Source organism: Haemorhous mexicanus, chromosome 2 (assembly GCF_027477595.1).
Source record: "Haemorhous mexicanus isolate bHaeMex1 chromosome 2, bHaeMex1.pri, whole genome shotgun sequence".
Lineage (NCBI taxonomy): Eukaryota > Metazoa > Chordata > Aves > Passeriformes > Fringillidae > Haemorhous > Haemorhous mexicanus.
This window is the reverse complement of record NC_082342.1, coordinates 121780721-121796165: the sequence shown is the minus strand read 5'-3', so window position 1 is coordinate 121796165 and position 15445 is coordinate 121780721. Positions and strand designations below refer to the sequence as shown.

Here is a 15445-nt window from a genome sequence, read left to right as displayed (position 1 = left end):
CAACTGTGTGGGGTTTCATGTCAGGACTTGCACCAGAACTGTCACAGCATTGCAAAATCAGCAACAACAAATGGAGGTCAATTCTAGGGGAAACTTCTTAAGTTCCAAGCACCCCGAGCTCTCTACTCCCCCAGCAAGGGAGCTCAGCTGCCTCATGTTGCTCCAAGGGAGCCATTTCCACCACAGAGTCCTCCTGAACATGAAAGAATTAAGCAGAGAAGCACTGTGTTACCTGTCAGACTCCCTGGAGAAACACACTGCAATTCTGTGCCTGCACTCCCCAAGCCCCAGGGGATGGATGGAACAGCCTGCTGGGAGCTAACACCCCTGAAATCACCCTTAACACAAACCAAGTTAAGGTAAAGGCAAATAAAAATATTTATTTACAAAATATAAAAACAGACAACATAGTTACAGGCATTTATAAAGGTACACACAACAGAAAGGAAAGGAAGTTATGTTAAATATATTTACTGCAATGTAACTGGGAATGGCATTCTGCACAAACATCTCAGGGTTTTACTGGAGCAGGAGAGCCCAAAGTGCAGCTCCCACCTGTGCTGAGGATCTGGGTGCCCAGCCACCAAGTTCTGAGGGATTCCATGAAAATGCTGGCTAAGTTATATCCCCTGTGCTTTTGGTGATGTAGAAGAGCCAGAAGAAAATTCCCTTCTGTGCCTCAGGGAGTGAACTGACCAGTATCAGAAAGGTCTTGAGAAACAAAATGCACCAAGTGCAGAGATGGCTTTGGCAGAAATGGATGGGGAGGTTTTGGGGTTTGGCTTTGGAAGGTGTGAGAACAAGGCTGCAGGTACACTGAGGCAACACATACTTCAAAATAGCAACACCTCTCTTAAATATTTAATTTACTTAATTACAACAGCCCCCAGAAACGTTCTTTAGAAGAAATTTCAAGGGGAAAAACACTTGCTTTGGTGTTTTTAGTTTATTATCCATACAATGAGATTCTCCTTTGGAAGGCCACGTGCAAGACAGCCATTGGAGAAAACATGACTGGAAAGCTAAAAAAATGAATACACCCAGAGGAAGTGACTTTCAATTTTTAATGGATTACATTCCAGTGTGATGTTCTTGTTCTAAGACCGGTGGGACAATTTTAAATAGCACAACATACATTATGGTGCAAATCTCAAGGTATTATTAATTAACCTCTGCAAGAAACTGAACGAGGAAGTTTTTTCATCTTCCAGCTACAGTTTAAATTCTGTTGAGACCAAGAAGCCACCAGCTGCCAGAAGCAGGATGGGTGCAGGCTGCTCCACCACTGCCCACGTGAGCATCCCCATGTGCAGAGCTCAGCTCCTCAGCTTAGTGCAGCGTTAGGCACTACCTTTTTAATTGCTTTTTTATTTTTCCCAGGCTGCAACTGGGTACCAGACTGCCCAGGTGATGGTTTTGGCTTTCTTACATGATATGCTCTCCTTGCCTTCCTTACCTCAATGGCTGGCTTGGGGAAAACATCGTCCTTGCCGTCGTCTTTGCCGTTCTTGTCCACGGGAACCCACTCTCCATACACACTGTCTGCCTCCTTCTTCCTATGCTGAGACCCAGAGGACACAGGGAATTCCTTGGACAGGCTGACCTGGTTTTTTGGTTGGGGTGGTGGTGCTGGTTTTATGCTGGGAGTCTGAAAGAAAAAAAATGAGAAAAAGTTCAGGCTTGGAAATACCCACGAGTCATGAGGTGGTTTTGATGTTTTTTACTTACTCAGAGGAATAAGCCTTCATAATTAATCATTTTGGCACAGCCCTAAAAACACACAAGTGGCCCACAGAGTGCGCTATCAGAGAAGATGAAAAACCCCTAAAAACAATTTCAGCAACCCAAAATCCCCAACCTTCCTCCCCCAGCTGACCCCATTCACATTGAGAACAACCTCCACCTGCCACACAGGTTATTTTGTATGGAAAGCTCCAGGGTGAAAATCCTGGGCAGCAAAAACACTGCCTGTGATCAAAAGCTGCCCATGAGTGGAGAGAAAACAGCTCTCAGCATTTGGGTTTCCATTCTGGCCTATTTTTAGCAGCAGCCTGAGACTCTGAGCAGATGATGTCTGTGGCCTTGTTTTGCTTGGTGTTGTTAATGTATTAAACACCTGCAGAAATCCCTGCCAGGTTCCCTTCCAAGAGGCAAAACACAGCTGGCAGCACTGGATAATACTGGATAAACTCCTAGGAATATGGATGGGAATGGTTTTAGGAGGGAGAAAGAACAAAACTGAAAGGGTCAAAAACAAGAGCAAGAGGCAGAGCAGCCCACAACCACTGCAGAGCATTCATTCCTCCTCGGAGCCTGGAAGAATTCCAAGGTTTCTTGAGTTTCCTTGTAGCTTTTTCCAACAATATAATCTAAAATCTAAATCCATTTCTACCTTGCACCTCATGTAAACTTGCACTACTGCTTATTTTGTGTACAGCACAAGCTATACATATTTATACACCAAACCAGGAATGTAATTTCTATTTTTGCTGAGCATATTTAAGCTTTAGTGCTTATATCCTGCAAAATCAGAACAGTTTTTCATGGGCACAACCCCCCACCCCAAATAAAAGTGAAAAAACCCACCCACCACCCCAAAAAACCCCAAACCCCAACAAAATTTAAACAAATTCTAATCCATGCTCCCAAGCATTTGATTTCCAGATGCATTTAAAGAACTGCTCACAATTTTACCACTTACCAATTGGTAAAATTGGATTATCAATTTAATCTTTGATGGAATTGGGAGTTTTCCTTTAAATTGATTAAAAAATACTCCCAGTTTCACCAAGATTATCAACCCTTGATAAATTTCTATAGAATTACTTGCATTATTTAAAAAGAACCAGGACTGAAAGCATTGAAAACATAAGTAGCACTCACACTTAAATTGAAGAAAATAGGTTTGGGTTCACTCAGCTTGAAAGGATGGTTATAGAAAGGACGCTCCTCCTCCTCCTCATCAGAGACGTGAGGCTTGTTCACTATCACATCATCAGTGCTCTGAGCAATCTTCTTGCATTTCTGAAAAGTAAACCAGAGGGAAATGTCAGCTCTGAGCACATTTCTATCAAAAAAAGTGGTTTTCTTTACTAACCCAGGAGGTGGAAAATCTTTTAGCAACAGTACCAACAGAGCTACTTTGGATATTCTACACAAATTATCCAACCCTGGCCTTGCCAGGCACTCCTTGGTTACTGACTCAGCTCTCTGGCAGAGCAGGGACCCTGTCAGAGGTGATGGCTCCAAGAGAGCTCAGATTCTTCTGGAATACTGTGGTGCTGGCCAGCTATGCAAGCCACCCCCCTCTGATGTGCAGCAGAACTAAAACACAGAGGTGTGATGGGGATACCACAAACTGGAAGGAGCCTCCAAGGGAGGAAAATAAAAGAGAGGAAGAAAAGAACCAAAGACAAAAAGACTTTCTCAAGGGGCCAGAATTTTATGGTTAAAATGTCTTTACTGATTTCCTACCACCTGCACTGCTTCTGTGAACAGTTCTGAGCCAAAAGAACAGGAACATCATTCAACAGATCTCCAAAGCTGGAAAGGGAAGGGAGGGGCAGATCTGGGGCCTGCAGATCAGCACAAGCTATGCTGGATCTTGGTCAGGGTATGAGAAAAACCACCCTGGATGTCACCACAGGGCACCTGCACCAACTCAGCTCTTGCTCAGTACTTCTGCTCCCCCAGCCCAGGCACAACTGCAGATTATCTCTCAGCACCTGGACATTGCTTATCTCAGATTATTTCTATAAACCCGAGTTCAGAACTGTCACACTCATTATGCCATTAAAAAAAATTAAGGCACTTTTTTATTCTAGATTTTCTCCATTCTGAGGGAAGTCTAAGGCTGGACAGGGCTTGGAGTAACCTGGGATAGAGGAAGGTGCCCCTGCCCATGGCAGGGGTGGGACAGGCTGAGCTTTGAAGCTCCTTCCAACTCAAACCATAACTAACACCACCAGAATGAAAAATCAGCAGTGAAAGCTTTGGATTTCACTGACAGGACTGCAGGGATGACCACTGATTTGTACAAAATTAGAACAGAATCAAAACAAAAAATAAGAAAAACCAAAATAATTTGATTTCATGCATTTCTAGAGAATTAAAAAACACCAGTTTTGATGACTTAAAAAAACCCTGTGGGGAGAGTAAGGGCTCAAAAGGGTGCTCAGGCCTTGGCAGGGGCTGCCCAGGGAGGTCTGGAGGTGTCCAAGGAAGGCTCTGGAGGTGACACTGAGTGCTCTGGGCTGGGGACAAGGTGGGCATGGGGCACAGCTGGGACTCCATGGGCTGGGAGGGCTTTTCCAGCCTCAGGGATTTGAGGATTCTGAACACGAGGCAGCTCCCAGGTGACAGCAGCACACAGTGACAACCTCCCACAGGTCACCAACCCCAGAGTGGTCATTTCCAGGCTGGATGCTGCTGCTTCCCCTCACCTCAGTGAGCTCCTTCAGGGTGTCCCTCGAGGACTTCTGGTTGGCTTTGTCATCCTTCTTCTGGGACAGCAGAGGCATCAGGCTCGGGGGCAGGGGCACGCCAGACTTCGCACACATGGCGGCTGCGTTGGCCTTGGCGATCTCAAGTAGCTGGGCTTTGTCTAAAAAGATTTGGGTTTTTTCAAAGAGAAGTCATTATTGTTGTAGATTCTTGTTTTAATAATAATGTTTCTGGCAAACTAAACAACGTTCCACCTGCACTGTGCATTTTTTATGTTCTGCAAATAACTGGAATTGTACTGAGCAGCTCTAGACTTCAAGCCTGGGCTGTGCAGAAGGCAAGTGAAACTGCAAATGTAACCCAGCAGTCCCACAGCAGCCCCAACTACAACATCCTCCTGCCACCCTGTTCTGATGTCTCTTACTTCACTGATTCATTCCTGTTCTGGCAATACTGAGTCCTTCCTACACAGCATAAACTCCAGAGTTTCCTCATTATCTATCTCTGAGAAGCTCTCAAACCTCTGGAGGAAGCCTCATCTCCCCAGATGTAGCCCAAAAGCTACTTACAACCACCAAACAGAAAAACAAGCTCTGAATAAGTCAAACGTGCTCTTGCTTAAAATACAATTGGATGCAAAACTGTTAACAGAACAGTATTTTGCTTTAATAAGGAGAAAAAGGAGAGCCCTAACATAGAAATAGCAAATTAAATTAAATTAAGCCTTCTGCCAGTCTGCAAATAACTCCCTAACTGGAAGGCTTCCATGGCAACTCTGAGGCAGGACTGAAAGGTTCAGAACCTCAAGTCCACCACAGGAGGTTTCCTCACAAACTGTGCAAGAGCTGATCTCCCAGTTCAAACCTTCTTTCCCCGTATTAACTCATTACCCAAGAAACAGCACAGCCTCTCTTCCTCCAAGCACACAGAAAAGATGCAGCTCTTCAAATTTTATTTTATTTTCTGACCTGCTGGGTCTGGGAGAATTTTTACAAACAAGTCTCTCTTTCCTTTAAGTTTTACCATGGGAAAGAGGCAAGACAGAGCTCTGGGAACAGCTGACAACAGAGCTTGGGACTCTTCAACTGGCACTTGAATGACCTTTGCTGTCAGGAGCAGAAATTCTAAATTTTCTTACACACAAGTACTTGAAGTACTTGGCCTTTATTATTATTCAGCATGTTCCTTGAGGCTGAAACACACTATTTTTGCACTAAAGCCCTAGAATCAAGGTAAACCTGGCTCTAAAGAGATTTTCATTCAAATGCTCAGCATTGATTCCTCTCCAACATAAACCTTCCTGCTGGAAGTCACTGCCTGAGATAAATGCAGAGTGACTTCTAAGAAACCCCTCATGAATGCTCCAGAGCTAAAATCAGACTGTGCAAACCCACCCACTAGCACCTCACCACGGAACCAGTGAAAACAAAGCACTTACCCAGGTCTGTAAGACGTTTGGGTGACCTGCTGGAGAACTCCGAGGACCTGGAGCGGCGCCGGTCGGGGGATCTGCTGTAGCGCCTCCTCCCCGAGGAGCGCGAGCGCCGCAGCCGGATCGGGGACCTGCTGGAGCTCCGTCTCCTCCCCCGGGAGCGCGAGCGTCTCTGCCGCAGAGGGGTCCGACTCCTGCTCCGCAACCGGAGCGATATCCTACGGTCCCTGGAGTCGGATCTTCTCCTTCTCCTGTCAGTAGACCTCGATCTGTTTCTCTGAGACCTCTTGCGTCTGTCTCTGGACAAGGAACGCCGCCTTCGTGACGCTGACCTCGACCTGCTTCTCCTCCTGTGCCTGGAACGTGACAGGGAGCTGGACCGAGATCTGGATGCTCTTCTCCGTGTGGCTGACCTGGAGCGATTCCGCCTGGAGCGCGAGTCCGTGTCGTATCTCTTGGACCGGCGCTGGGAGGACCTGGAGCGCCGGCTCCTGGACCTGCGCGCCGACTCCTTGTCTGCTGCTTTCTCCACAGACTTGGACTGGCTCCTCTGGCGAGCAGCCGACCTGGAGCGTCTCCGCCTGGACCTGCGTGAGGACTCCTTGTCTGTTGTTTTCTCCACAGAGGTTGACTGGCTCCTCTGGCGAGCCGTGGACCTGGAGCGTCTCCGTCTGTACCTCCGCACGGACTCTTTGTCCACTGTTTTTTCCACAGATGTGGATCGACTCTTTTGGTGAGCGGGAGACTTTGAGTGCCTGCTTACAGATCTCTGTGGAGACTCTTTGTCAGATGCTTTATCAACAGATTTGGATCTGGATTTTTCACGCTCGGAAGACTCAGAACGTCTGCTTTCAGGGACAAAGGAAGAGTCCTGTTCCTCTGACTGCTCAAGAGGCATGGAATCCTGCTTTTCCTCATCTGCCAAAGAGGGTTCTGCATCCTCTGCCTCCTCTTCACCACTGGAAGACTCTGACTCATGCTCATCTGACGATGTGGACTCTCTTTGTTCAGCTGTCAAGGAGGGCTCTGCATCCTCTCCTTCTTCTTCAGCAGTGGTAGATCTTGACTCAGCCCCATCAGGGGATGCGGAACGTCTGTGTTCAGCTGTCAGAGGTTCCACATCCTCAGCTTCTTCACCAGCAGTAGACCTTGACTCTTGCTCATCTGACGAGGTGGAATCTCTTTGTTCAGCTGCTGAGGAGGGTTCCACGTCCTCTGCATCTTCACCAGCTGTAGACCTTGACTCCTGTTCATCTGAAGATGTGGAGTGTCTACGCTCAGCTGTCAAAGAGAGCTCCTGGTCCTCTGCTTCCTCACCAACGGTTGACCTTGACTCACGTCCATCAGGAGATGCAGAGCGATGTTCAGCGGTCACATCCTCTGCTTCTTCATCAGCTGAAGACCTCGACTCATGGTCATCAGAAGATGTGGAGTGTCTACGCTCAGCTGTCAAGGAGGGCTCCCCATCTTCCACATCTTCCCCAGCAGCAGACCTTGACTCACGGTCATCAGAGGATACAGAGTCTCTTCTTTCAGCTGCCAAGGAGGTCTCTGCATCCTCTGCCTCTTCTCCAGTGGTTGACCTTGACTCGTGCTCATCAGAGGACTCAGAGCACCTACGTTCTGTTGTCAAAGGCTGCTCCAGATCCTCTGCTTCTTCACCAATGCTAGATCTTGACTCGTGCTCATCAGGAGAAGTGGAACGTCTCTCCAGATCATCCATTTCTTCATCTGCAATAGACTTCTGGTCATGGCCCTCAGGGGACAGGGACTGTCTATGTTCAGAAGTCACAGAGGACTCCAGACCCTCTTCCTCCATGGGAGACCTTGGCTCGTGACCTTCCTGATAGGAGGATGTGGAGTATCTACGCTCAGATCTCAAAGAGGGCTCCAGATCCCCCGTTTCTTCACCAGGGCCCACACTGCAGTTATCAGGAGACAGCGAGCGCCCTTCAGGCACTAAAGTAGGCATTGTATGATCCATTTTTTCAACAGGGATGGAATTCAAGTCGCTGCCATCAGGGGACACGGAGGCTCTATCATTCAGTGTCAAAGGCTCAAGGCCATCTACTTTTTCAACAGTGGTGAATCTCAACTCCTGCCCATCAGGAGATGCTTCATGTTCATTTTCAGGTGTTGGAGAATGGTCCTGCACATCTGCTTTCTGAAGGGAGGTGAAACTCACCTCCTGGCTCTCAAAAAAGAGATGGTCACGTTCAGCTGTCACAGAAGAATCCACACCCTCTGTTTCCTCAGCACGCACCAATCCTGACTCGCACTCTCCAGGTGACGGAGCATGTTCAGATGTCAGAGAAGGTTCCTTGGCTACAACTCTTTCAGCAGGGCTGGACTGCAGCTCCTGACATTCAGGAGTCATGGAACATTCACCTTCAGACAAGGACAACTCCTGCCCCTCTGTTTTTGCAACAACAGCAGGCTGCAACTCCTGGCTATCAGTGGATATTGAACTTTCACTTTCAGATGCTTCAGAATGCTCCTCCAATTCTTCTTTTTCAACAGGACTGGATCTCAAAAGATGCCTTTTGGGGGATGCCTCGTACTCGTTTTCAGACAGAAAAGAACACTCCTGCACCTCTGGTTTTTCGGCGTAAGCACAGAGCACCTCCTGCCCCTTGGGAGATGCAGCGTATTGATTATCTGGGACCAGCACTGGCTCCTGCACTGCTCTGGGGCCAGACTGCAGTATCTGGCCTTGGTGGAAGATGGAACATTCACTGCCACGTGTCAGAGAAGGTTCTTGCACCTCCTTCTCAGCAGGGCTGGCCGTCACCTCCTGGCCCTCAGGAGACTCACAATATTCACTTTCAGGCAGCAGAGAACGCTCCTGCACTTCAGGTTTTCCAGCTAAGAAAGAGGCCAATCTGTGATCTTTAGAAGACACAGCACTGTCCGGAACCACAGCCTCCTCCTGCACCTCTGCCTTCTCAGGAGAGCTGGACCTCAACTCCTGGCCCACCCAGGACACGGCATGTTCATTTTCAGACACCAGAGCAGGCTGTTGTACCTGTGTCTCTTCAGCAGAGGCTGACTGCAGGTCCTGGCTGTCGATAGACTCCAGACATCTTTCCTCAGGCATCTGATAAAGCTTCCGCAGCTCCGTTTTTTCAGCAGGGGTTGATGTCAACTCTGGGCCATCAAGCCCTATTGTGTACTCATTTTCAGACACTTGAGAAGGCTCCTCAGCTCTTTCAGAAGCAGTGGATGCCAACTCATGACCATCGGAGGCAACAGAATAGCTGCTTTCCCGCATCAGAATGGGCTCCTGCACCTGTACTTCTTCACTGTAGGCAGATCTCAGCTTGTAGCCATCAGGGGACGCCAGGTGTTTCAGTTCAGATGAATTCAGCATTTCTGCTTTCTCCACAGGGACGGGTCTCAGGTCATGACTGTCGGGCAAGAGCAGAACCCCACCTTCCGATGGCACAGCAGTCACTGGGGGCTGTAGTTTTTCAGGTGTGCCCACTGACTCACAACCATCAGCAGACACCGAGAAGCCACTTTCCAGCGAGAGAGAAGGCTTCTGGGTTTCCACTTTTTCAACTGCAGCAGATGTCAATTTATAGCCTTCAGGTAAGATGGAACACCGGAGCTCGGATGCCACTGACAGTTCTGCACTCTCTGTTTGCTCAAAGGAGTTGTACTTTGCTTTGTGGCCATCGTGGCATATGGGAATCCCACTTTTAGACATCACCAAAGATCCTGCACCATCTATTTTTCCAGTTAGGTATCTTGATTCGTGCATTTCCGAAGATCTGGAGCAGTCGACCTCAAGCACTTGAGGAAGCACTGGACCATCTAAAGCTTTGTCAACAGATGACCTGGACTCATGAACTTCAAAAGAAGACACTGAAATGACGTCGGCAGACACCTCAACAGAACCACACACAGATGTCAAAGAAACATCTCGAGTCTTGACTTTTTCAACAGATAAAAATCTTTGTTCATTTCCATGTGGTGACTTAAAGGACTCGCCTACAGACAATGGATGCTCCTCTATTGGTGCAGCGAAGCTGGATCCTGGTCCATGTCCGTCCGGAGACACAAAGTGTCCACCATCAGAAGCCAGAGAAGGCTCCTGCATCTGGCCTGACTCACAGCCATCAGGGATCACAGGGCGGATCATGTCAGGTGGCAGGAAAGGCCTCTGAGCTTCCACTTCTCCAGGGCTGTCAGCCAGCTGGGAAGACTCACGTTCAGGTATCTGCAGAACCTGTGAAAGCTCTTTGTGTTCACCAGGGATATGCTGTGAATCGTGGCCATCAGACAAGTTGGAGACCCCACCTTCAGACAGGAGAGATGACTGAGCTTCCATGTCTCTTTTAAGTGCTGGAGGAAGCTCTGGACCTTCTACTTCTTTGAGAGGTGCAGTTCTGGACTCACCTTCATGGGATGCAGAGACCTGAAATTCTGCTACTGAAGAAGTTTCTTGTTCTCCCCCTTTTTCAGCAGATGAGGATCTTGACAAGGATGTGGAGTATGGAAGTTCAGGTAGCAACGAAGACTCCAGAGTTGCTGCTTTTTCAGTTGATCCATTTTCAGATGTCATGGACAGCCCTGAATCCTGTGCTTTTTCCACAGATGTGGATCTCAGTTCCTGGTCATCTGGGGTTTTGGAGGTATCAAACTCAGACGTGGCAGAATGCTGCAGATCTCCTGTTTTTTCAACAGATGAGGACCTTTCCTCAAGGCTCTCTGAAGTTTTGGATAATCCACTTCCAAATGATGGTGGCAGCACTGGGCCATTTACTCCTTCATCAGACAAAGCTACTGATGTGGGACCATTAGAGGATTTACCTTCACTTCCAAAAGAAGATTGAGGAACATCTTCATCAAGACCTTTGGCTGACTCCTGAAGTTCAGAAGACTCATGCTTGCTACTGGACTTTGCTGAGGATAACTTATCTTTTTTTTCTACAGATTTGGACCTTGACTTAACACTGTCAGAGGACTTGGAACGTTTCCGTTTGGATTTTTTTGAAGACTCCTTGCGCTTTTTTTCAACAGACCTAGACCTAGACTTGTAACGTTCAGAAGATTTTGAGCGTCGACGCTTGGATTTTCGTGAGGATTCCTTCTTTTTTTCCACTGATTTGGATCTAGACTTGTAACGGTCAGAGGACTTGGAGCGCTGACGTTTAGACTTCCGCGACGATTGCTTTCGATCCCTTTTTTCTACTGACCTGGACCGAGACTTGTAGCGATCCGAGGACTTTGAGCGCTGACGTTTGGACCTCCGCACAGATGCCTTCCGACCTCTTTTCTCAACAGATCTTGACCTGGATTTTGAACGATCAGAGGAACCAGACCGATGTCTGAACCTCCAGGAGTATTCTTTGCCTCCTCCCTTTTCTGAAGACCTAGATCTAGATTTAGAACGGTCAGAGGATCTGGAATGTCTGCGTCGGGATCGCCAGGAGGACAACCTCTTTTCCACTGACCGTGACTTAGACCTGTAGTGGTCGGACGACCTGGAACGTCTGCGCCCGGACCTTCGGGAGGACAGCCGCTTCTCCACTGACCTGGACTTGGATCTGTAGTGGTCAGAAGACCTAGAACGTCTCCGCCCGGACCTTCGGGAGGACAATCGCTTCTCTGCTGACCTGGACTTGGATCTGTAGCGGTCAGAAGACCTGGAACGTCTGCGCCCAGATCTTCGGGAGGACAGCCGCTTCTCCACTGACCGTGACTTAGACCTGTAGCGGTCGGAAGACCTGGAACGTCTGCGCCCAGATCTTCGGGAGGACAGTCGCTTCTCCACGGACCTGGACTTGGATCTGTAGCGGTCAGACGACCTGGAGCGTCTGCGTCTGGACCTTCGGGAGGACAGCCGCTTCTCCACTGACCTGGATTTAGACCTGTAGTGGTCAGACGACCTGGAACGTCTCCGTCTGGACAATCTCTTTTCTGCTGATCTGGATTTAGACCTGTAACGGTCAGATGACCTAGAATGCCTGCGCCTGGACCTTCGGGAAGACATTCTTCTCTCTCTCTTCTCCACAGATCGGGACCTAGATTTGGAATGCTTTTTTCTGGAAACTGAATAGTTTCTGCTCCTAGAACGTGCTCTTTTAGAGGTCAAACGCCTGGAAGTGGAACGTGACCTTGATTTTTTCTTCCGCTTCCTAGACCTGGACTGAGACTTGGAACGGCTCCTTTTCTGTTTCTTTGAATCATGTTTTTTCTCACTGGTTCTATGACTACTTTTTTCAACAACATTCTCAAGCCTCATGAGAGTCTCCTTCATTCGTGCCGCCACATCAGGTTGCACATCGGATGTTTCCGAGTCTCTTTTCTCAGAGTCTTCTTCGGGAGTTGCTTCTTTGACATCCTCAGCCTCTGGAGTGTCTTCCAACTGGCCTTCCTCTATAAGTTCTGGACCTGCTTCTGCATCAGTCTCAGGTGCTGGACCTGCTTCCAAATCTTTTGTCTCTGCCTCCAACCCTGCAGCTGCTTCTGCATCTTTCAGCTCTACATCAGTCCGAGGAGCTGTTTCCAAATCTTGTGTTTCTGCTATAGGAGTCCCTGCTGAAACCTTTTCCTCAGCTGCATGTGAAGAACTAAAAACTGTTTCTGCTACTAAAGGCTCAGATGTTTGAGTCTGCTCAGCATCTTCCTTCTCAATCACCATATCCTCCACCTGTTGACTCTGTACTCCTTCTACATATTGTACCTCGGCTGTCACTTCATGTTCCAGTGTGGTTTCCAGGCCTTCCACATCCCCTGGTTTTGGAACTGCTTCAGAAGATTTTATTTCAGAAACACCCAAGATTTCTGGAGCCTCTTCTGAACTCTTCCATTCTGCAGCAGGTTTTGCTTCTAGAACTACTTGAAGATCTTGCTGCTTTTCAGCATGCAAGTTTTCTGGAACAGCTGCTGAAGCATCACCCATGGGTACCTCAAGCTTTTCACCTGTTTCAGAACGTTTCACCTCTACTGTTGCAGACTCTTTCATGCTCTCTAAACACCTCATTCCTCCAGGTTCTGATGCTGGTTCCAGATATTTTGCTTTCTCCATTTCTGAGAGCTCATTTCCTTGGGTGCTGGTCCTCCTTGCTGCAATTTCATGTTCTACAGTAGATCCCTGAGTTTGCGTATCTGTCAGTACTCCTGATGCCATACTGTTTTCTTCCACTCTGGGCAAAGACTCCAATGCTGCTGCTGAATGACTTACTACTTGCTCCTGAATAGATTTTGAACTGGTTTCTGAAGTTTGCACAGTTTCTAGGATTGTTTCTCTGCTCCTTGTCTCTGCTTCTGGAACATGTTCCGAATCCTTTCTCTTCCTCAGCACCTCAGTTTGTGAGGGTCCTGTGTGTGTCATGATCTGCGACTGTGCAATGATGGAACTCTCTGTCTGGCTTGCATGGAGAGGCTCTCTCTCTGCTGTGGCTTGCCATGGCATCACCCCTGCTGATGCCTCAGCCTCTCTAACTGGTTCGACGCTTTCACATGCAACCACAGGTTCAGGAGTCCTTTCTAAGGCAGGAAGTCCTGGACTTGCAACAGTCCCACCATGCATAGCTTCTTCTGAAGCTTTTACACCTTCTACTTGTAAGGACATTGACGTGGTTGTTAAAGTTTTTGCTTCCACCACAGCCACTGGTCTCAGGACTCCTCCTGGACCTTGTGTGCTTTCCTTCTGCAAAGACAGGGAAGGTGCCAAACCTCTCACATGTGATTCACTCTCAGGTCTTGATTCTCTCAGCAATGAAGTACCTTCTGAATCTTTTGCTCGTGGACTTCTAAAACCCTCTGCCATGTGGACTTCTGGAGCTGTTTGGGGAATGAAGGTCTGTACAACTGCTGCAGGTTCTGAAGGTACTCCTAATCCTCTTGTCTCTGCAACCACGTTCATAGGTGTCAATCCTGCTGGAAGTGCAGATCCCTGGGTTCTGTCCACACCCCTTGTACCTGTCAAGACTCCATGCTGTATGAATACTCCTGATGCACCCAGTGCTGTTGCAGAACCAGTGGTACCTTCCACACTTTTGCCTTGCAGACTTTCATGAGCTGCTCTGACATCTTTTGCTACAACAGGTTCCATGGTTGTTTCTAAAGCTTTCACACTCCCCATAGCTCGTTCCGTATCCTTCATTTTTGAAATAGCTCCTGGTCCTGGAGGTGTTTTGGCACTTATTTCCACATGGGTCACAGGGGTGGCTGCAGATATTGTCAAAGGATGTTGCAAAGGTACACCTGCTTTAAGAACACTGGAAGTCTCCAGAGGGCTGCCCTGTGTCACGCTCAAACTCCCAGATGTAACTGAGGCCTGCAGGGATGGCTCCAAAGTTCTGCTTGCACCCCCCAGTTCTGAAGGTCTCTCCACACTTCTCACATTTCCCATGTGCAGAGATTTTTCAGTTGTTTCTGGAATTTTCACTTCTTGCCCAGCCACAGCCATGTGAACTACAGTCACAGCACCTGGATGTGCCCAATTTGCAGGTGTAGGGGTTGTTGTCACACCACTTGCCAAGGACAGGGATTCTGAAGCTGTTTCCAACCCCTGTGCTGCCCTCTGAGACACGGACTGATGAGATGCTTCTGAGTAAGTCAACACCTCCATGGCCTCAGGTTCCAGAGCTGCATCCAAAGCTTTTACTTCCCCAATGCCTTGAGATTTCAGAGCGACTTCTGTACCTCCCAGTGCTTGCACTGAATCTTTCTGAATCTCTGATTTACTGACAATTCCAGATGGGATGCTGGACCAAGTATTATTTCCAGTATCAACAACACTGGCATTAATAGCTACAGGATAAGTATTTTCATGGGACTGTTGAATTTGTTCTTCGCTAGTGCAAATTCTAGTTTGAGCTATACTAGTATTTTCTGGGATATTAGACTGGATGCTTTCTAAATTAAATGGAGGATTTGCTGCACACAAAGTCCCCTCCCCACTTCCAAGATTTTCTGCAGATTGCTGAGAATCAGTCACTGAATGAGAAACAAGTCCTAAAGCTTGATTATCAAGCCCCTCAGCTGGTTTGGAGCACAGTTCTGGCTGCACGTGGCCAGCCAGGTTTGCATCTGCAAACACTCCATGCTGTACATTCACTTGGGAGCTGGACTGCTCTGGCACCAAGTGAGGGGCCAGCTGCACGCCTGCAGGCTCTCCGGGACGTGCACTCAACTTGGATTCCTTTGGCTGCTTTTTATGCTTCTTCTCTTTCTTCCTTTTCTTCTTCTTTTTCTTCTTCTTCTTGCTTTTGTGCTTCTTGTTTTTCTTTGCTTTTTTCCTAGGAATTTCATCTTCACCTGTAGAGCTCCTTTTTGTAGACTGAGCACTATTTTTCACAGTATTTTTGTCTACATCTAGAAAAAATGACATTTACCTTGTAAACATTTGTAAGACTGCATATAAAAATTCTTTCAGATTAGATGTAAAGTACATGGACAGAGGTACAAAACAATTAAGCTTCCAAACCATGCCCAATTCACTGAACTACCACACACAAACAGGACACACTCCCTTTCCAGCTCTCTTTCCTTCCTCTCAGAGTTAAGTAATAAAACAACACTTCTTGCCAAAAATTACCCAAATCTTGTAAGTCA

The 15445-nt window shown here is 47.7% G+C and overlaps 1 protein-coding gene across 4 annotated transcripts in view; it reads right to left on the bottom strand.

Annotated features, from left to right (window-relative positions):
• SON (SON DNA and RNA binding protein) overlaps window positions 1-15445 on the bottom strand; it is a 37517-nt gene that overhangs the window by 15592 nt on the left and 6480 nt on the right. For all 4 annotated transcript variants that reach the window (XM_059840182.1, XM_059840183.1, XM_059840181.1 and 1 more), the window contains exons 3-6: window positions 5882-15205; window positions 4443-4603; window positions 2884-3024; window positions 1457-1648 (exon numbers count right to left, since the gene is read on the bottom strand). In XM_059840182.1, coding sequence (XP_059696165.1) covers window positions 1457-1648; window positions 2884-3024; window positions 4443-4603; window positions 5882-15205 — 9818 coding nt within the window. The remainder of the gene's footprint in view (window positions 1-1456; window positions 1649-2883; window positions 3025-4442; window positions 4604-5881; window positions 15206-15445) is intronic.